This window comes from Sarcophilus harrisii, chromosome 3 (assembly GCF_902635505.1).
Source record: "Sarcophilus harrisii chromosome 3, mSarHar1.11, whole genome shotgun sequence".
Classification (NCBI taxonomy): Eukaryota; Metazoa; Chordata; class Mammalia; order Dasyuromorphia; family Dasyuridae; genus Sarcophilus; species Sarcophilus harrisii.
Window position 1 is genome coordinate 157,007,660 of NC_045428.1, and position 23,287 is coordinate 157,030,946.

Sequence of the window (23,287 nt, forward strand, 5' to 3'; positions counted from 1 at the left end):
TTTCCTCACCTGGGAGTTTTCTATACCAATGGGGGAAAAAAACCCCACAGGTCTACTTCCTATGCCATCCTTTTAAGGCAGCTAAGAAGACAGGATTAAATATAGTCATGACAATAGTCAACCAAAGATAAGTGTTACTTTTGCTTTGTGGTCAATTAAGGAATTCCAGGGAAAGCAAAGAACAAGGAAACAGGTACAAAAGCAGCAAAGTCTTTTTGAGAGCTTTTGGAAAATGTCCTGAAAGAAGAGCACAGCACAGCATGACTTTTCAAGAGGGCTGCTAGGCTAGTCTGACACTAAGAGGAAGTCATCAGCATCCTTTCAAAAGTCTACCTAGGAACTTCTTCCCATGGAAGTAAATTTCACCTTCTTTTGCAGCAAACACTTTGTGGATGTTTCCATGTATTTTTCCTTTGGAGAAGCAACTAGTACAAGAACAAACCTCTCCATAAGGAAACGTGATTCAGCATTTTTTTAATCAGTCCTTGATTTCTTTAAATCTTCCACTCATGTTTTATTGGTTTTTCTTTGCTAAAATTAGTAAGTTATTTTCATTTGTAAAACACTATACTATGTTTGTGATTTTTGTATCTACAAAAATCTCATACAAGTTGCCAAGTGATTATTTTGAAAGCATGCTTTTTTTAAAAAAAAAAAATGTGTTCTAGTCATTTTGGTCTAAAAATTCAAAATGCTAATAAGTTACTTTTTTGAGAGGTAAAAGTAAATCATATAAAAAACTCATTTAGATAGGATTATATTTTACAGCTGGAAGGACCTTCAGGGTCTTATTTTAAAGATGGGGACTTGCCCAGTGTCACACAGATGGTAAGCATTAAAGGCAGGATTTGAGTCCAGGTCCCCTAACTCCAAGGCCTGTGTTCTGTCTACTATACACAACTGCCTCTAGAGAAGCACATTACAATTTAATCTTTTCGCCCAGTTTAGTATTTCCCGCAAATATTAAAAGGCTACTGCAGATATATTAATTCTGAAATAAAAAGTAATATATAATGATGATTGGAAAGAGAAAGACGGGGAATTTAGAGGTTTTAATTTTTCTTTAACGATCCTTTGATTTGAACATTAATTCAGATGTTTTCATGATGCTTATTGCTCCAACCATTCTCAGATGAGATAAAAGAAGAAATGCAAAATTGAGTCAATTAGTCAATACAACGCATGTGCCTTACCTAAACATCCCTGGGTGGATTCAGAAAACAACAAATTCCACCTCATCTTATTCATACATTGGTCACAGTCTTTTAAAACCACACAGAATGCTCACAGCTTAGAGCACTTAATTTAATCAAAGTACCAGAGGCCAACATTAACTTTATTTAAAAGACTAGCCTTGACTGTTACTTCCAAGGCCCTAGAGCAAAACAATAGAGAATGACAAAGTCCAATGTACACATCCTACTTTCTCAAGATCAAATAGTCCTGGCCCTAATAAATTGTCAGCCTTTCTTCAACTAAAATTCATAAAATTTGGTGTAATGTAATTTATTTTGTTCTTTTCTATCAAACATCCCCCTTCAAAAAACCCCAAACTCTCTACCTAGATCATTACTGTATTCCCTATATAATTTATAAGAAATCATTCTACAGGGATGGAGAATCCTTTAACAAAACCCAAATTCTCCTGAGAAAAAATTATAAAGATTTATGCTGGTGGGATATCTCATTAGGATAAGTTCCAAAATTACTTTATTAAAAAAAAGCTGCTCATTTGCATGCTTTAAGAGATCTTGTCTTATTGTCACAATGATTCAAACATGGTAAATTTACCAAGAGCTTGAAAGTCAATAGTATAAAGAGATTATGCCATTATGCATGTGAGAGAGAAATTTTATTATCCACAAAAAGCCATTAATTACAATGAGGTGGAATTTCTTTAAGAAGGTAACTAAATGATCAGTTTCAACTGAAGTCAGTAAACATTTTACACAGTTGGTCTTCTAGAGACAGTGAGAAAAGCTTCATTATACCCAAACAAATATAAACAGAAATGTTTCTCTATTGCCATGATAAGGTCTGCCTAACAAAACAAATGGAATTGGTTAACATCCAAGTGACTGTTATTTTCTTTATTAGCAGCTCTAGAAGAAAAAAGGAATATATGATACATATTATCTGAGGAAGCATTTTCCCCCACACAAAACTGAAATCTCTTTTTGAAGCGAATATACTGTTTAAAAAAAAAAAAAAAAAGCTTGGCTTTTGTATAATGAAGGAAGTGCCAGGTTAAGAAAGGGTTATAATAAAAACTTCATAATGATAGAAAACCCTAACAACCAACAAACTCACAAACCTCTTGCTCATTCTACTGTCACTAATTGCATGCAATGATATTAATGACCCAGTAATTGCCAGACGAGTGGCACTGAAGTGGAAAACATCATTTTGAGGCAGAGTTCATCTCTAGGTGGTAGGACATCACCACTGACTGAGTTAATGTCTACTGACAGTTTAGAATATAACACTAGAGATGAGAAAATGTGCCCCTCTGATGGTATAATAGTTTAGATGGACATGACGTTATTTGCTTTGACCATCTAGAGAGCAGCAGTAACCCCAATAAAGTGCTACTGTCTAAGTTTGCCCTATAGATGAACCTCATTCCTTTCAGGGGAGATGTTCTATACTATAACAATCTAGAGCAATTTTCCACATGTTTGCTTCAATAAAAGAATACCTTCATCTCCTGATTTTACATCAGGCACTACAAAACTGGGCTTCATTGCAAACACAAAAAGCTATTTACAATCACATAACTATCCTTCAGTAACACATAGTTTGGCACCTCTGTAATTTGATCAATTATGATACAACCGGGGGATTTGCCAAAAATAGTAGCACTTTTACTTGGCTAAGTTAGTCAGAAGTTTAATACATATGTGGATCCACTCGGGCATTTAGGGGTTGCTGTTAGGAAGACAGAAATGGTGTTTGTATAAGAATTGTACTCTGGAGCATCTTTCATAGGAGGGTTTCACAACCTTTTAACACTGCACAGTTGTCCCGAAGAAATGGAGGTGCAGACAGCTAAGTCACATGACTGAGCTCCCCAAACCGGTTGCTAAGAATTACTGTGAGAATCCTGGTCTTAACAAATTGCTGACAAAACCACAATGGCAATACTTTCTTATGTCTTCCTCCATCATTTAAAAGTAATAGTTTAATTAGTTTACCTTTTGTGGAGTTAAGACATTTAGTTAGTTATAGGGATGCCAGGAACTGCTGGCTCAAGAGAATAAGTAGAAGTCATTATATGTTCTTTCTCTCTTTTCCTCTCTGACTTTTTCTATGTTTGTCTCTCCTTTCCACATATACACACGTCTGTATACAAGGATATAAGTGACTATATATTCCCTAAGTTCTAAGTCCATGCTTTTTATCTCTTTTCTCTATTCCTCATATATTTGAGACAGGATAATGTAGTAGAGGTTGGACTTGGAACTATGAAATTTGGGTTCTAATAACACCATAGATACTTTTAAATCTAAGATTACAGGCAGTTCACTGGCTAATAATTTTTGTGCTACTTTCCTTAGTGTTGTAAGAAAAGTGCTTTGACAATCTAAAAGGATAAAATAAGTATAAGGTGCTACTACTAGATTGGTAAATGTATGTGCTATAATCCTAAATGAAGATCTATTTGGAAAACAACAAAATAACAACACGTGTGAATATACTGTGTAAAAATTCAAGTATAGGTAATGGTAAGGTTTGGGGGGAAACACAGCTTCTATTTGACCAATGGAGAGTTTAAACATATTCCCTAAAGAGGAATGTTTTCTTCAACTTCCTTAATTCTTTAATTCAGCTTCTTTTAATTCTTACAGCATAGCCAATTTTACTAGAGAAAACTTGGCTTCAGAACTTGGATTTAGGGAATAAATATATGTTGCTTCTTAAAATTATGTAAATATGTCTCCACATAGTAATAGATATTTATAATGTTTTTCTACACCTTTGTTGGATATTCATTTTTAAAGCATTTTCTTTTGCTTTAAACTCTGATCTTGATGATGAATGTTTAAAGACTAAGAATGTTTCATTTTTTTGTGGTTGTACTGTATTCTCCAATATTTTTAAATCATTTATAAAGCAAAGTGAACTAAAAAAGGGCTATAAATAAATAGTAGGTTGGATATTAAATTGCATCTTATGAAATATTAAAAGTAGTTTCATTCTGAGCAATTCCTAAATAATTTTTTTCCTACTAAATAATCATGCTTTATTTTCTGTCTGCTTTCACATTCATTTTACATATAATATTTTTAGTTTCTCTGTGCTCACCAACCCTTCATCCTTTTAATAATCAAATGATCTTGTTCTTTCATTTGCTACCCTTGGGAATATAGAAATGGTACTTATTACAGATTTTAAGAGATACTACCTCTGTCTGGCTTTAAAGGAGATAAACTATTACAGGTTATGTCACTTAATGTGAACAAATACGTTCAATTTATTTTAGTCATATTCCCTTCCAAGTTCTGTGTGGTCATAGACAAAAATCCCAGTGGTCCATAATTCCATTAAGCCTTGGGGCCACAGACTTTGTTTAGCCACTTGAAATTATATAGGCATCAAGATTTTCCTCCTCTAATAACATAACTTTGTATGAGTTTTATTTATGTTCAGCTTAGTAAGCACTAAGTAGTTTGGCTGGTATACACCCTTTTGTTAGCCTTCAGCCAAATCATAAAGTGACCTTCAAAATAAAACTTTGTTTTAAGAAATGATAGCCATAGTTTATCTAAAATACTGATAGAGGGGGAAATTTGAGTAGTAATGTACTTCCTGGTCAGTCACAGTACCAAGACAGCTTTTAAACATTTAATTTACAGGAGACATTTGAAATTACACACTTGACCACTCCTAAATTTTCTATTAATATAGTTTTCTTTGTGCACGGGGATGTGCAAAATCTTCTGACATTAGTGTCAGTTGGAAATACAAGGTGGGGAGAAGAATGATTACACATATCTGGTGGAGATTCCTCCCTGTCTGTCTCTTATAGGTATTAAGAAGGATCTGCTAACATGCTTGGGCAATACCAAGTACCAGAGGAATCAAGCGAGTGTTTCTTAGTAACAGGAAACAGAGTAGAAAAGTACTTTATAATAACCAGAGAAAATGAGTAAGTGAGGCCTTATAATTAGATCATAAGTTATTGAAACTTATAAACTCCTTTATGTTTTATTTTATAGATGGTTTTTAAATGAAAAATTACAGGTTTATCAAGCCACCTTCCATAGGCCCTCTAGTTTTTGCAAAAGGATAGTCCTGCCTTTGATTCTACAGAGTATATTGTACTTTTTAGGCCACAAAATCCATGGAATGACAGACTTCTGTAGACAGGTGGTGGTGTGTGTGTGGTGGGGTATTTACAAAAAGAACACATTTTAAGTATAAAATTAGAAAAGTTAATAGTAACATCTGGCCATTACATAATATTTTAAGGTCTGTAAAGGAATTTACCTATATTATCATGTTCAGAGGATGCTGACCCTCTGAGTTAGGTTATTATTATCCCCATTTTATGGATGAAGAAAGAAAAGTTTCTAACTGAAGAGAAGTTAAATGATTTATCAATGATCATATAGTAAATTAGTGTCTCTGAATCAGAATTTGAACTCAGGTCTTCCTGACTCCTAGTGGAATGCTCTTTGCACTATATTACCTAGCTGTGTCTGTTAAAAGGATCATCAGTCCAAAAATGATCCATCAGAAAACAACAAAATGTATATTTTGGTTAAGTAAAATAAAACTGCACCTGAAACTGTTACTATTTTATTATCTAGTTGTTTATTATTAAATTTGATTATTTGAAATAGAAGAGGATTTGATCACAAAATATATGCACTGTAGAATTTGGATTTTGTTTTGTTTTGACAAAGCATATAACAATATATATATATGATTATACCTCTAGAAATCACACAAAAAAGGAAATTTGAATGGTTAAGTTATTAAAGACAAATTACTTAGGACAGATGGTACAGAGTATTATAGCACAAAAGAAAAGTAAATTCATACATAACAAAGAAACAGGGATATTAAATACTCTTCTTTGGTCTTAATACTTTAAAAAATATACTATGGTATCCATTTAATCATTTTCATTCATTTTGCCATTCTGAACAGGAAAAAAAAATAAATTTCTTAGCTTCCTCTGAATCCTACCAATCTCATATGTTGGTGTGAAATACCTATTCTGGAAAACTGAACCAATAAAGGTTTTCAGAACGTTTTATTCACTTAGGCAGTAGTGTTTCTTAAAGAATGTTTTACTAGGGTATGGAATGTTGCAGTGTGGCTCTGGGAAATACCACACCCTTGTATGAATTTACCTGGCACACCTCACTATATACTTTATATATTTTTTAAGTTCTTAATCAAATATAATCTGTGGGGCCTAGTCGGTAGACTATTTTTTTGGATCAGGAATTTGGTGGTTTCTGACAAGACAATGTAGCAAATATAGAGGTATATAAAGCCAAACCAACATCTAGTCTCTTAATAGTGATTTCTTTGTCCACCCAATAGCTTTGTCGCAGCTATTATTCACTGACTTAAAAAAAAAAAAAAACTTAAAAACTAATAAAGTGGCTTCTACTTTTAATGCAACCTCTGACTCATGCAATGTTGGTCATACAATGAAAGCCTCCTTTCTTGCCTGGCTGTTTCAGAAGGTTGGATGGCCAATCCACAAAACTTTGAAAGGGTGGGTGTCCAGAATTGCCAAATTATCAAAAATGATGATTCATTCATCTCTGGCTTACCTTTTGATACACGAAATTTAAACAAGGAATGCAAAGTGTCCAAATAGAAGGATCTATGGCATAATTATAAATGAAAACACCAAATTTTCCTAGAGACACTTTGTCAACATTAATTTGAGAGCTCACTAAATCACAAAAAGATTTGCTTGTCTTTAAGACAAGCAAATTATTATGGCACACAAATTACTCCTTTTTCACAATTTACGTGAATTTGCATTGTCCGAAAGGAAAACTATTACCTACTTATGTAAACTTATTAGTGTTGTTTTAAATCCAATGAACATCTTATTTTATTTAAAAGTAGGGGCTCTTTGGAGAACCAAAGTGATAAAGCACTTCTTCAAACTCAAACACTTTATATATATAATTTAAGATCAAAGCCAATTATTTAGGCAAGTCATTTGAAAAAAACTGATATTAAATAATATTTTAAACCCTATATATTTCATTTTTCTGGATGTCAAGGAAATGTTCTTCTAATGTAAGCTGTGATAATGAGGCACCACAAAGTTTCTGTAAGGCTTTTCCTAAGGTAGTTTGATAGATACCTCATAGGTCTAAAAATATAATTTCAACTAATAAACATGATTTCCTTTTATCCTTCCAAAATGGCTAACTGGTAACCTTAGTGGACTTGGTAACACATTAAATCAAAGGTCTTAATTATTATGTGTCAGAAAATAATTTCACTGAATTAAAAAAAAATCTCATGTTTGATTTGTATTTCATTTAGGAGTTATTATTATACTAATTAATAAATCAATTGATACTTTGGATTACTCCCAAATCATGCTAATCATATTCTCCCTCAAACTCATTCATTTTCCTTCCATTGTAAAGAGAAAACAATAATTTTCATTCTTATGATGTTTAAAAGCTGGTTACTATCAAGAATGATATAAAGTATACACAGTACTTCCCTTTTCATAATGCTAACCATATTAAATACTCTTTGAATGACTTAATTAATAAAAGATCCAGTCTGCCCATTTCTAAATATAGAGTACTGGCTCGCTAAACATCATAAAAAAAAATACTAGTACAGTACAATTTTGTGTGTCCTTTTATCAGAAGTAACAATTTTAAAGCTTTAAATCACCTTAGTTTCCCTATAAAGTAATGATTTCTTATCTCTAAATTCTCCTTTCATTACCTTGGAAGAATATGAATAGGCAAGAGAATTAGTGTTAAGATTTAGACTAGAGTTTTAAGTTGTTTTCCATTCTGTACCCCCATTTCTGGTTTACATAAAAACTGGTTCTATAGGGCTGAAGAAGAATTAGCTACTAAAATTTCTCTAGTGTATCAAAATAAGATTCAACAAATTCATGGCACCTAGAAATCTCATCATGAGATATGCTCCTTTCAACAATGTATACATGTACAGATTTCAGTATAAAAATTCAGTCATAAACATACTGAAATTTTAGACATTCTAAGTATCACATATGAACACAGTTCTTTCTGGAAATAGAAGAAAGGATGTATCAATAGCAGGCAATGGACATTTTCAACATCCATCAGTAGGACCTCTTGGGACCCTGAGCATTACAAGAACATACTGGAGAGATACATTTCTGAACATTACCTATCAGGGCTCCAGTGAGACCAGTCACAAACCATATCTCATTGTATATAGATTCCCCTGCTACAGTTTCTTTATATACAGGTTCCCCATCAAAACCACATACAAATGTTTGTAGAATAGACAAATGAATGAACTTTAATGTCTCCTACTATTATGATTGATCTACTTTGTAGTATTTTTTTTCCCCAAGGCAGCATTTAAACCACTGAATTTCTTCAAATTCAACTAAATTCTTAAAAATATTACATTATGCATCAGTTTCTACTAAACAGGTCTATTTCCCCCATCCTTCCCCCCAAAAGTGAAACTAAGTTAAATATATACCCATCCTTTTCCATTCCTTCTCTGTTTCAACTTGGTTATCTGTTTTCAATAATAGATATGAGCTACTTCTTCCCTATTCTTCATCTGCATTCCTAAATTCACTTGCTCAAAAAAAAAGGGGTCAGCTCAAAACTTGCTCCTCTTGTATTAAAACACCACCGATCCATCTCACTAAACGTTGGAAGTGGGGGGAGATGCAAATCTTAATTTAGAGCAAAATCTCAATGTTTACTAAGGTTATTTTTAGATTTTTTTATAGTGAGATTTTTAGAGATTTTCTTCCTCCTTTCTCCATCTCTCTTTTCCCCTCAAGTTTATCTGCAAGGGGATTGGAGGAAGGCATTATACTTGTTCATTTGAAAGCACTTTTTAATGAGGCTTCCTATGAAATTAATGTCCTTCCTTCCTTTTCTATCTACTTCTAGATCCAGAACAAATTTTGAGCCCTGCTTTAAAACTTAGCAATTCTGTAAAATAATAGCTCTCACAATCTTATGAGGATAACAATGAGATGGGGGAAAACCCTAAGAGAATACACTTTTTGTCTGCTTTAACTTCTTAATAAAAGTATTTGATATTCATATATTAAATGGCACACAAACAACCCTTCAATTCTTTAAACTAGTTACTATGATCCCCTCTCCCAGGTTAAGAATTGCTAAACAAATCAACCACTCAAATACCACCACTGAATCATAAAAGATCTAAATGTGTCTGAGTGACTGTGCGTGTCTCTGTGTTGTATGCATGTGTAATTCCTATGGTCTTAATAGCTCAATCTGAAATATTGATTCAGAAACTGAAATGTCATTGATCTAAGTGTTACCTCATTTTCACCATATTAATACAAATTAGACGATAACACACTTCCAGACACATGGGCAAATTAATTATATTCACTTGAAAGACTACAAAATCCCAACTCAGCTACTTCTATTGATGTGATCTTGGATAAGTGACTTGAACTCTCTGGATCTGTTTTTTCATCAACAAAATAAGGAGATCAGACTAAATCATCTCTAAGGTCCCTTACTAACTCTAAATCTTACAACTCCATAGTTAACATTCCATGTAATTCAGAGTTTTATCTTCCTTATTAAATAATAAAGCTAATGTAAGAGTTATCTATTCCAATTTAAAAATCAGCTATAGCCATTGTATTCATTTAATAGAATTCAAAGATCAAGTGGAGAACAATATGTCAGTTCTATGAGTTTAAAAAAAATAATGAAAATAATCATAAGGATCATTTCACTATATAATAAGCCCCTAGCAAACCTTGAGCACAAGTTCATCATTTATCCCTATTTTCTCCAGAACCTATATCATAGTACCTTAATAGCAGAGTGGGAACATGTTTGTCTTATGAATAGATGGATGAATGGATGAATTGTAATTTCTTCTACTATTGTAACTAGTCTGTTTTTTAAAATCTGAATTTATTAAAATTCAGCTACCTTTGGAATAGAAAAAAATATGGTACTGTACATCTGAACCACTTAATACCAATCTTTTAAAATCTCATTTCTGAAGCATTAGCATTTTCACTTAAGCAATAGATATCTTTTTTTTAATGATGTTATTTTTATATATTTCCTCCTTACCTGATTATTTAATTTCTCATTTTCCTTTGTCACAATTATCCTTTTACCTACAGTATTACTTTGCCTGCTTTTATGTTGTGTGGTTTGTTCTGAATATATCAATGTGAATTATCTTGGTTTAAAAGCTGATTTGTAGTATCTCTAACATTCCAGGTTCACAGAAGAGACCAAGAGACAAAAGCCATAAAACAATTTGAAGGCAATTTTAGTACTGTTTTTCATTTTGGCTGTAGAATGTTTTGATGCTTTTGCTTTGATTACAATGAAATACATTAGGAAATATCTATTATTTGCCAAGCTTGTCCCAGTAGAAATGAGAATAACATTCAGTAAAGTTTTAACTTAGTGTAGTAAAATGTGGTAGCCTGGTAGAATAAGAGAGGCACAATAGTTTCCAAATTGATTGCAAAAAGTAGTTTAAGTTCTGGGAGAATGATTCAATATCCATATACTCTAGAGTAGAGGGATTACAATACAAAAAAGGAAAGGCATTATGTAGTACAGATAAAGAGTCATCCTCAAAGCAGAAAAAACTTAAGTTCAACTCCTGCCTGGAATAAAACATCCTATGTGATCCTACGAAAATCATTGGTAAAGAGAGTTTCCTTAGTCAGCTGTTCCTTATTTCAATGAAATCACACACGTGGTCCTTACCCATTTAATACACATAGAACCTTGTACGCAATAAGTTCTCAATATTTCTTAGCTCTATCAAAAGATTTACTAGGAATTGAGAATAAAGACCTATGTAAATTTAAAGTTTAAATAGTTGAATAAAAATATTTTCAATATGGTAAGAATTCTCCCACCACACACACATAAAAAGTATCTGGATAATTGTAGCAATTTCATTTTGTTAAAACTCCACAGACAGAACTCAAATTTTGACCTTCTAACATCTTCTTACATAGCAGAGTGCCTTACTTGAGGCATCCATTTAATACATTTTGACTTTATTAAATATCTGCAGAGCTATTGATTTTATTAATTAAAACTTATTAATAAAAGCAGTATTTGACCTGACCCAAAGATTCAAGCATTCATACTATGTGTAATCTCTTAAAGACTGTCTCATAAACAATATAGCTAACATTTCTGGGTTCTTATGATTAGCACACAGTGTAAAATTTTCCTATAGTTGTAAACTACTTGGATTAAGGCCCCAAGTGTGTCCATAAAAAAATAAAATGAAATATCTTAATGCCTTAACTATAGCTCTCTATATCAAACATCTTAAGCCAATTTTAACTAAAAGATAATCATGATTTATACCACCAGGTCGAAGACAAAGCCCCCCTTATTTTTTTCAAAGGCAAGATATATTTGTGTGAAAAATAACTATCAAAGGCAATCATTAAAATATTTTTGGTAAGAAAGCAAAAATATACAAATGTTTCAAGTAGCTACTAAATTATTAGACAAACCCTTTTCTTATTTTATGCATGATACACACAATCTTTAACTAGAAATATACATATGTGCATTTAGCCAATATTATTATCATATTGCAATAAACTGAATTGAGTTTCAAAAGTAAGCATTTGAACGCAGATATCCTCAATGAAACAGATTTCTCTGTTTTTATAAAAAAATGTTAAAAGCATACAAACCCATTCAGCTTATCTTTCATATTATTAATCAGTAAGAATATTTGCATTTTGTACTTACAGATAATGTAATAATCTTTGTTTTTTTGAAATTCTAAACCCCAGAGGTTAGGGCTGAATTCTTGAAACTTGATGGTAAATTTAACGTCTTGGTCTGGCTTGGCACAGTTGAGCAGAGGTGTGTTTTCCTTTTTAATAGTGCATTTATCTGCTTGGTCTTTATCAACCATATAGACTTTATAATATTCATACTGGCCAACAGTTTTAGAGTCCACCTTTGGGCAGATTATATCCAGTTTGTCTCCTATCTGTGGATATAGTACCAGTCCTTGTCCAGGTAGAAATCTAAAAGAACCAAAAACAGAAAAAAAAAAAAAATGACACATGAGTTGAACCAAATAGGCAATGCTGCAGAATGCAATATTTCTAAAATTTCCCACTTGACAGCCCTATGCTCTCTATTACCAAATTTGACCTATAGCACGTTACCCTAACATGGGATGGTCTACCACTAAGGTCTTGGAATTTAAGATTTAAAGGGGTGGAGGGGAGAGAGGAGTAAATACACCCTTTAAGTGAAGCAGTGTGTTCTACCCTGCTCTAATTATTTAACCACCCCCTCAGTCATAATGTTTCAGTAGTTCTTTGTTTCACTCTGCAAGAAATTTTCCTTGGTGGTGAGTCAGACCTTCCCACCTGTTTGTTTTGTATGTGTGTATGTGTGTTTAAACGAATTGGCAGCTTTCGTGTATTGGGAATTCCATACAAAGATCTCATCAATCTCAGAGAACAGTGGATGTACTAACACTTTGTTGTCCTGTTATTTTCCATTTGCTGTTGATGTTAATTAACAGACAAGTTTCATCAAGAATGTTTCAAATTACTTATCATAATTAGTCAGTCACTGATCAAACAATAGGTTTTTTATATACTGAACAAAAGAAATGTCTTACAAACCCATAAAAGATAACTAGAAATAATTAGTTGTAATATTGATTCAGCTGCAAGATGGGCCCTCCTCTTGGAGGGACAACAGCTACTGTCCTTCTGTACTAATCTTTTTTTTTTTTTTTTTTTTTTTTTTTTTTCTGAGATGTATTTGCTCCAATTACTGCTTAGAAGCAACGCTTTGGAATGAAGGCTACTGATACAATATCCCCTAATGCCTGAAGCTAAAAGCTTCCCGCCCCTCTTTCTCTTTCAGGTCCTCCATGCTGCTGAAAGATCTTTCTTAATGGAGAGTTTCTTTGAGAAGCTGAAACAAGAGCTTCCTAATGAACATCCTTCTACAACTGCTAACATTAAACAACACACTTAGAAATCCCAGCTCATTCGTAGGCAGCCAAGCCTGCAAGCTCATTAAAATATTAAAGCCTGAGAACAAAGCCCTAGGTTTTGAATCCTTCCAATACAATCCTTTATTTAACTGAAGAAGCCCACCAGCCATGATTATTATTGGGTCATCATTCACTGGTGAATATGATAAAAAATGGTTTAAGACCCCCAATTTTAAGTCCATATGGGGACTTGCTTGGTCCCATAAGCTTATGATTTATACTAATGAATGGCATTAATTTTCTCTCTAAGTGCATTATGTTAGTTGCGAAGCAGCGTGTAACATGACAAAGAGAAATTTAATTACAGGTTTATTTTTTTTAAATGCCATTTTATGGCAGGAAAAATGTATGTTGTATAACTACAGTATGCCATTCTCCCTTAGGCTTTTTTCATTTTAGAGCTAAAAAAAAACAAAAACAAAAACAAAACCCAACAACTCAAATTTTCCTTTAATGGCCTCTTTTGTAGCCTGAGCATGACCATTATATTCATACTGCTCAGAAGTAAATCAGAGGAGAATCTAATATAAAAAGCTCTCCCTAATGCAAAAATCAAAATGTCCATTTGGATATAATGCCATTGTTTTACATGAACAGGAAATCAGAGACAACTTTTTAGTTGTAACAAAATTAACCCATGGTTTTCCCAGAAATGTTGTTGATATAGCTCATCACAATGTATTCTCTAAATTATTTTTTGCTGTATACATAGCATTTTCTTTGGAGAAATCAATAAACTTAGTCTCCATTGGTTAGCTACTTGTGATGGTGTCCCAAAATACATTTTCTCAGGAGGGATCTAAAAGATCATTTAGTTTATGCCTCCTTATTTTACAAATGAGGAACCTGAATTCTAGAGAAATAAGGATCTTGAACATAGCAAAACTTGGGATTTGAACCTCCAATTCTTTTACTCGAAATCCAGCACCCTCTTCCACACCACACTGCTCCATAGCTTTGATGTCTGCTGTTCAGTCTATATATGAGGAATCCAGGTAATTTCACTTTTTTCCATAAAGGAAACAGAAGTTTATCTGTCTAACACTAAACTTTCCCTCTAAAATCCAGCTCTTTATAGCCCATATAATAATAATAATATCATCATAGAGCACTTTCATGTGCTAGGATTGTGTTAAGAATTTCAAAATTATCTCACTTGAGCCTCACAACTCTAAGGGAAGGGGTGTGTGTGTGTGTGTGTGTGTGTGTGTGTGTGTGTGTGTTATTCCCATTTTACAGATGAGATAATTGAGGCAAACGGGGGTTAGGTGACTTGCCCAGGGTCACACAACTAGTAAGTGTCCAAGGCTCATATGACCTAATATATTCCCAGGCTCAGCAATCTTTCCATTGCACCACTTTGTCCTCAGTGTGATAACCTTATTGCAAACTCAAACTAAGCAAAAGATCATAAAACTATTCTCTTTTGTATACACCCATTCTTTTGTTTTCTGTTTCCCCATCACCAACTTCTCAAGAAGCAGGAAGCATGGAAAATGCCACTAAGCTTTCTTTCACTTTACATTAGCAAAATTAGAAAAAAAAGATTTTTTAAAATCTCCTAAACTGATCTTTCCTTTCAATCACTAGAGCCACACACATTAAGCTTTTGTATGCTTTTCTGTGAAGAGGTTCACAGGCTTCAAGAAGACTGAAAAGGGGGTCTATGATACATGAAGTCTATGATCTTTTCCTAGACCACACTCCATTTCTAAATGATACTTGCCACAATCTCTTTTTTTCTCCCTCCATTCAAGAAGGTCCTGAAACTGCCTATTTCTTTAAGAGAATTTTCCTGAATAAGTAAAGAGGTGGAGATTTCCTCTTTCAGCTTATGTAGACCCATAGTTACTTGGAGTTTCTGCATTATATACTTAATAAAGCATAGTTTGTCTTTTTTCTTTTTAAATTTATTATGTTTATGCTAAAAAGAAGAAAAAAAAGCAAAATGAACAACTAAAGCAATTTAAGGGGGTTTTAAAATTGCTTTTAAACTTTGATCACTTTTTTTTTCTTTTTAAAGTTTTATTGATATGTATTTATTGTTTTTACATTAACAACATTTACAGATTACTACCAATTCTTGAGAGGTCTTTTGTAAATAAGCAAAACAGTTAAGTAAAACAAATAATACAGTGACCTCATCTGAAAATACATGCAACATTTCACATGTGTAATACTCTGCCACTTTTTTTAAATGAACAGAAACCAATTTTTTCCCTTACTCACTCTACACCTCACCAGAAAAAGAGAAAAATAAATTGCCAAAACAAATATTCGTCAAGAAAAATAAATTCCCTCAAAATACACACACATACACACAAATGTATACTATTCTGAATCTTAAATCGATCACTTCTCTGTAATGATCTCAATTACTTAGATATTTGGGAGAAAGCAATGTGGGGGAAGGGGAAATATAATCTAAATAGCTGCCTCAATTTTCTAATTCATTCAACAAAGGTAAACCTAAACTTGATTAAATTAATCATCTAATGTTTATTGAGCATTAGTTTAAAGAATAAGTTCACATAGGGTTAAGAGCACTTCAATTTATCTATTTTTATATAAGACCCAACATGTGAAAAAAAAGTACTTGTATCTTGTAATCTTTTTTTAAAAGTAATACTAATGGTAATTATGAGAATTAATAAAGACAGCATCAATTTACATTTTAAAAGGCATGAAATAAAAATTAATGTTTTAATATATCAATTACCCAGTGTTAGCATCAAAACTGAAAATATGTGTCATTACTCACTTCCTTTAATATTGTTGGAGAAAATGAGCAACATTTAATGTATTGGTCTAAAGTAGTAATAAAACAATTCAGTAAAAAATTAAGTAATTTGTCTATTATTTACCAATAAGATAAGATCCAATATCTTATTGTTTAGTCCAAAGATATTATAAGGTATTAAAAAAAAATCTAAGCAATCACAAATTTTCATAAGAAAACTGACCTATTTGCTTATTATATCACAGAAAAACACAGTCTCAAGAGTATGAAGGACTTGAGACGTCATCTGATCCAACTAGTATAAGAACAAAGATTTGGGAAGTCAGGTATGAACAACTCACTTTTTTTTTTTTTTTGAATAGTTCTAATGATTAGGAAGTTTTCTTGTAGATCAAGCTCTCAAATGGGAATTCTCATTCACTGAAAAACAAGTGATTTCTCAATAGAAAGACAGTTTCTGCTTATTATAAGACTAAAACAGACATCCTGATTCCTCTTCCAAAATTCACTTTATTCTCCATGAAAAAAATTTCTGAATTAAACATTGGCTATACAATGAATACAGTTCTCTTTTCTAGATGAATCTATAAACCCAGACATAGTCAAGTCCCATCTAGTAGAAACAAGCAAGTTGAAGAAAGTACAGCAAAAGAACAGGAATTAAGACAAAATCCCCAAAATAATTATCAACAATAGCAACAAATATTAAATGATTACTATTCAATTAACTTTTATTGAGTACCTACTAAGAGTAAAGCATAGTTCTAGACACTTGTGCAAAAATGAGAGCAAGGAAATTCACTATTGTGTGTGTGTGTGTGTGTGTGTGTGAGAGAGAGAGAAAGAGAGAGAGAGAGAGAGAGAGAGAGAGAGAGAGAGAGAGAGAAAGACAGACAGACAGACAAAAAAGACACAGAGAGACAGAGAGAGAATAAAATAAATGCATAAATATTGTGAGAGAAACACTGAAGATGATCTTCCACTCATCTGCCCAAGGAAATATAGTTACACTAAAGTCCAGGCTTCCTAATTCTTAGGTCAAGGCTTTTCCCCACTTTCACTTTCTCTTGGCTCTCTTCTATCTAGGAGTTAAGACACCCAGAAATGCTAGACCCAGAAATGCTAGACATCAGAAAGTACAGTAAAAAGTGTCCAGTGGTGATGCTGGTGGTAACTGTTGTAGGAATGAGGAAGAACGATCTTTTTAGGACAGTAATTATCAAGGAAAGCCAAAGACCAAGGTGAAATTTGGGCTGCACCTGAAGGATGACAAAATTACAAATGACAGAATTGGAAAGGGAAGGCTTTCTAGGGCACACAAGTTCGACTGAAATATCCCAACTAGTGCTCCATCCAGCAAGATTTAGGAGATAGTAAAGAGAAAGGATCATACTTGTCCACACATTCTCCTAAGATGGAGTTTAAAGAATATAATCTTCTTCACCTGTTTATGGCACATAATAAAGAAAAATACAAATTTAATGACAAATGTGATGAGTTAAGTTCAGCCCAGGAACTGTCCTCTCTAAGTTGCTGTGTCTTAAAAAAATTTATATATATATATATATATATATATATATATATATATATATATATAATGTGCTTTTAAAGCTATAAAATGAAGTCAGAAGAAAGGAAATATACTAGAATATACTTGACTTACAAGTGTCCCTTTTAGAGCCATGGGGTGTAAAGCTTCAAGCCTAAAGCACATTTAGCTATATCTAAAGTCCTGAGGCTTCTTTAATATAGATATCTGAGACTGTAGGATCATAAAACATTGCCACCTAGTATGTATACCTTGCCCCACAGGGGCCTATAACCCCAAAGCATGAATAAAACACACTAATTGTACAGTTTCCTTTTTTTTTTAATACAAAATTATAATTGATATCCAAAAGCAAACATTCTCTGTTTACCACTGAGGGAAGTTGACTACATAGGCAAATAATGGTGGTATACTTTTCTCAATAACTAAACTATTTTAGAACATAAAAGATGTAAGGTATAGTCCTTGTATTCTTAGAGACCCTTGTATCCTGGGTCCTTGGTGTAACTGTAAATTTGTCCTAGAGCTAGAGATTCAGAGTAAAACCTGGTGTAATAGAAGGCAAATCACTGACCTATGTTCAAATCTTAAAATTCAGTGCTTATAAGGTAATAAGATTACAAGCTGAAATGGACCTCAAGAATTCACCTAGTTTGACCATTTTGTTTTCCAGATGATAAATTTGCTGCCCAGTCACACAGGTCTTAGACTTAGAATTCAAACCCATAACTTGGCTCCAAATTTGTTGCTCTTTCTACTACATTTATGTGATTGTGAGCAAGTTACTTATTGCTTTCTTACCTTTACAATAAAGATAATAATATTTGTACTACCTCCCTCCCAGATTGGTCATAAAGAAAATTTGTAAAATTTAAAGTACATTAGACATGGGAGCATTAATTACGTGTATATGTTTTGCTACTGAGGAATTATATATGAGTGAGTCTACAGATACACTCATATCTATGTCATATTAATTTTTTGAGGCTTAGATTTTATAGTGTAAAGTACTTCGCTGGTCTCTTTGGAAAAAAATAAAGGAAGTATTATAAAACTAATGACAATGCATTGTACTAAATTAATATAATGTATCTGCATTCTCCAGTCTAAATGTGAATATCAACTGAGAGACCCTGTTGATCTTATTTTCAAAATAACAAGGTAGAACTCCTTTATAATATTGCTTTTTAATTCTGTACTTGTGGATATGACTAACACTTTTCTTATAGACTACAATACGTTTATTGTATATCTGCAGTTGTTATATTTGAGGGGACATGATTCGATCTGCCCTCATGGCAAACTGTGTAATAACAGCCATGTCATAAACAAATACTATTATATTTCTAAAACCTTGTAATTGGAAAAACTGAAAATGACAAATTTTTTATTGTACTTCATGATAAGTAAGATTAAATAATTTATCAAAAAATAAAAACCTACCAGTTAATGAAACAGGAAAAATAACAAAGAATCTCTGCCCTTTGCACTGTCTGTTCTCCATTATGCCTGCCCTGCCCTCTAATCTCTACCTTATGATTTCCTGGGCTTCCTTCAAGACTGCTCAAATCCTACTTTTTGCAAGAGGTCTTTTCCAGCTACTAGTGCCTTCCCTTGAGGTTATCCTTCTCCAATACCTAATATGTGTATACATTTTAGGTATGTATATATACATACATGCAATAGATATGCCTTTATAGAGACAACCATCCATCCATCATCCATCTATCTCTAGTAATTTACATGTAAAATCCCTTGTTGTTAGATAGACTGGGATCCTTGAAGACAGATTTTTTTTTTTTTTTTTTTTTTGCTTTACTTTGTAAGGCATTGTGCTTAAAAGCATAATCTCTGATCTCTGGTATACAGTAAGCATTAAACAAAGTTTGTTGAGTAATTGAAATTTATATAGTGCTTCAAGATTTACAAAGCCTTATATACATGACCTCATTTTCACACACATACCACCCCTCAACAACCTGGTGAGGTAGGTGCTATTATTCTTGCCATTTTACAGAGAAGGGATATTGTCTACAGCAACCATTTGATCAGTCATACAGCTAGCAAGACTTTATGGGGAAATCTAAACTCCAAGCCCTTCTGCATGCTAGTCCAGTTCTGTATTCATTATATTAGGGTATCTCTATAACAGAGTTCCCATCTTTTTCTTCCCACCATTGTTCTTATCAGAGATGAGCTGGGCTGTATAATTGAAACCATACCTTTGAATGGGGACTCATGTTTCAGCTCAGGTGCCATCTCTAAAAGAATGTATAAAAAATCATTCCTTGGATAGGGAGGGACCATTTGTCCAGCCTCCCATCTAACATGCATGACCAATTAAATCCTTAAACTCTTGTTCAGATTGAGCCAGTCAAGATGAAAGCATTTATCTAATGATCACTTGTATGTAATAATAAGCACAGTGGAATATAGATAGGTTGACAGAAAGAGATCCTCTATTCGAGGTAATTTCATCTAACACTACCTCTCCCCACTTTACAAATTAAGAAACAAAGGCCTGGGGAAGTTAAAAACAAGATCAAATCATATAGGTTGTTAAGTAGGAGAGTCAGGATTTGAACTCAAGCTGTGACTACAAGTTCATCACTTCTTTCACATGGTTACTGTATTTGAGTCTAGTAAGAGAGACAACTCAAACACAAAAGGAAGCCATTTTTAAAACACTTTTAAAAAGCAAGATACAGAGAAAATCAAATTAATGTAGTGTAAATTGTGTACATAAATACTGAAGTAACACAAGGTAAAAGTAATAATGAATAATAGAGTAACTATTATTCTTTGCTTGGCCTTTCAAGCTTAACTACTGGGGAAAATACATTCTTAAAACTGGAAAGGAAAAGGTAATGGTGTTTCTAGGAAACAAATTATAAGAATATCTTAATGGAAAAATGCCAGTTTCTCAGCTCTTCAACTCTGTTTAATAGTATTCCCATAAAAAAATATATTTTAAAAATTGTTCATATTTACATAGCATGGAGCATTCACCTATGAAAAAGAGGTCTGCTAATTACACAATAGAATGAAAGAAAAGAGAATCATACATTATTTTTGCAAGGAAAAAATGTAAAAATCAATTAAATATGGCATTGAACTTAATCAACAATATCCACTTCTATTTTATTTTGCAGAACTTGGTTCAAAATCAATAAAAAAATTTGGCAGACTTCTGTAATAACATCACACAATAAAAACTAATTCTGATCTCAAATCTGATCTCCTGAAGTCAATAAAATATTTAAATATATTATCAAAAACTCTTTTGCAATTAAATTTCAAAATAAAAGGTACAAATTATATTTTATTAGTATTGATTTTAAGTATTATTTGGGTTGCAATTTAATGCCACAAAATACATCCTTAGTAAGATTAGTCCACAAATTCCTGGAACTTCAAAATACATGATAATGTGCAGGACTGGTTGTTCTTATTCTATTTATTGTATTTGATCTTTATACTCTCTGAAGATAAGGAGTTGGGTAATGTTTTTAAGAAATCTAAATCCTCACTCACACACTTTACAACCCTAGAAACTAGCAAACAAACAAACAAAAAAAATCCCATCATGGACATATATATATATATATATATACCTGAATATGTCCCTGTGTTCCTGAAACACAGGAGAAATGCATTTATTTCCTAAAATATTTTCCTTTTTTCCTTTCTTTTAATTATTAATTGCCAATGTCATGGGCCATTGGGAAGAACCCAATCTTTATAAATTATTCCCAAATTTTTGAATGGGAAAAAAAAAAAACATTCTGGAAGTTCATTGCAACTGGCTATTTTTTTCCCCTAGTTAACTCTTGATAAATGATGCATGCTGCTCTGAATCAAAGCCCAACTCTTGACCTATGACATTACCACACACTTTGGTACTTCAACTAGAAACCTCAAACTTAAAAGTTTTGTTTTGTTCTGGTTTTTCTGCAGAGATACAATTACATTCATACAGAAGCAAAAGGAGCGCTATGTTCATTGTGACTACAGATTACTTTAGGGAACATATTAATACTCTTGTATAAATATTCTTGAAAAGGATTTGGATCCATACTTCCAATGTGATGGCCCATTTCCTATATAGGTAAGATATTATGTTTTGCATTGATTTAAATGCTAGATTGCTGAGTGATGCATTCTCTAAATGCCAAAAAAGAGAAAAAAAAAATCTTATTTGAAAAAGAATAAATAAGATCAGAGGTCCAAGCATTACTACAGCAGTATTGGCTATAAAAAGAAACCTTGAAAAAATATGTCTATTTTTGTGGACAGCCCTTTACTGCCCCCTTTTGCACTCTAACATTAGAACAGGTTTCTGCAGATAACTTACAGTGAAAGTTATAGTGTAGCTATGGGGTATATGGGTTTATACTGAATTAAGTTACCAGATCTTGGAGCATCAAGTAATTACCATAAAGCTTCAAGCAATCAGCAATTCTAGATCTTCTCCTTGGCTTTAAACTGCCAAGAAGAAAGGCAGAAATTCGAAGCTTTAACTGACATTTTCTATAAATGTGCATATGGGTTGGGACAATTGCCTGTTTTCACAGGTGCCCCTTCTTTCACACTTTTATAAAACAAAGATCATCTGCAACTCGAACCTAGTTTATTCAAGGAAAAGAAAGGGAGCAAATTGGGGGTTTTATTTGGTTTGGGACCATTAAAGTGTTATGAATCTCAGAGCTCAAAGTGGGGAGTGTGCATTTCAAGCTTCACACTAACAGCAAGCACAATCTTTTTCCCCCCCAAAGAAAGGTGAGAACCTCAGAGAATCAAATGCATTCTAAGCATATGGGCCAAAAACCAGTTCAGCAACTCTCCAATGCAGTTACAAATGGCATGGATGCATCTGTATATATGTCATATGTATACATTTGAGAAAGTAATAAATCTACAATCCAGAGGCTAGTTATTTACAAAATACTAATTCATAATGACAGAGCCAGAGGGCTCTCCTTGCTCCAATAACCTAAACTTCCATTTGACAGAGTCCATGTGCTATTATGTACACTTACATTTAAACTTAATCCATTTCCCTCTGTCATTCTACAATTACTGTACAAGTCACAATAATATTAAATTTCACTGCCTACAGCACTGCACAATCGAACCTTTACTGTAATGAAAACTGACTCCCTTTGATATTAATGTTGGTTGTTTTTTTCTTATTTATCACACAATGTTTAAAAAACCTGATGCTAAATTAAAGTATTATTTTTAAAATGTTCCTAAGAAGATTAAAATAGCTTTTCGGCCTTCCAGAAAAAAAAAATCAAATTATTTATTAAGTTTTTCTTTATATGTGTCTTGATTACATTGTAATAAAAACTTGTTCCACAAGGAGGGTGGTCACATATACTGCAAGCAGAGGAAGAAAAAAAAAAAATCTCTCTTGCTTTAAAAGATACAGAACTACAGTGTGTTAATCGCCTGAAAATAAAGCACACAAACTAAACCCATATGTGTAATGTACAAAAATCCATGAGATGTTTTCTCTTTACAGGTTAACACAGACCAGCCGACATGAGCTAAAAAAAAAGTAAAACAGACCAAAACAAAAAATCTAGCCTGTTTACTCCTTTCAAAGTGAAAACTGAGGCATTCATCTAGGTGATTCTGTAGTCCCATCCCCCTTAAGAAAAAAAATTAAAGTTTCTGAAATATCCCCAAATAATAATTGAAAAATTGGGGGATCATTGCTTTACAGAAGATGGAGATGA

General features: G+C 32.8%; 1 protein-coding gene across 1 annotated transcript in view; it reads right to left on the minus strand.

Moving 5' to 3' along the window:
• The window catches only part of EFNB2 (ephrin B2), a 51,140-nt gene that overhangs the window by 12,057 nt on the left and 15,796 nt on the right, over positions 1–23,287 (minus strand). The window contains exon 2 of the mRNA XM_003765745.4: positions 11,979–12,262. Within this exon, the coding sequence (XP_003765793.1) occupies positions 11,979–12,262 (284 nt within the window). The remainder of the gene's footprint in view (positions 1–11,978; positions 12,263–23,287) is intronic.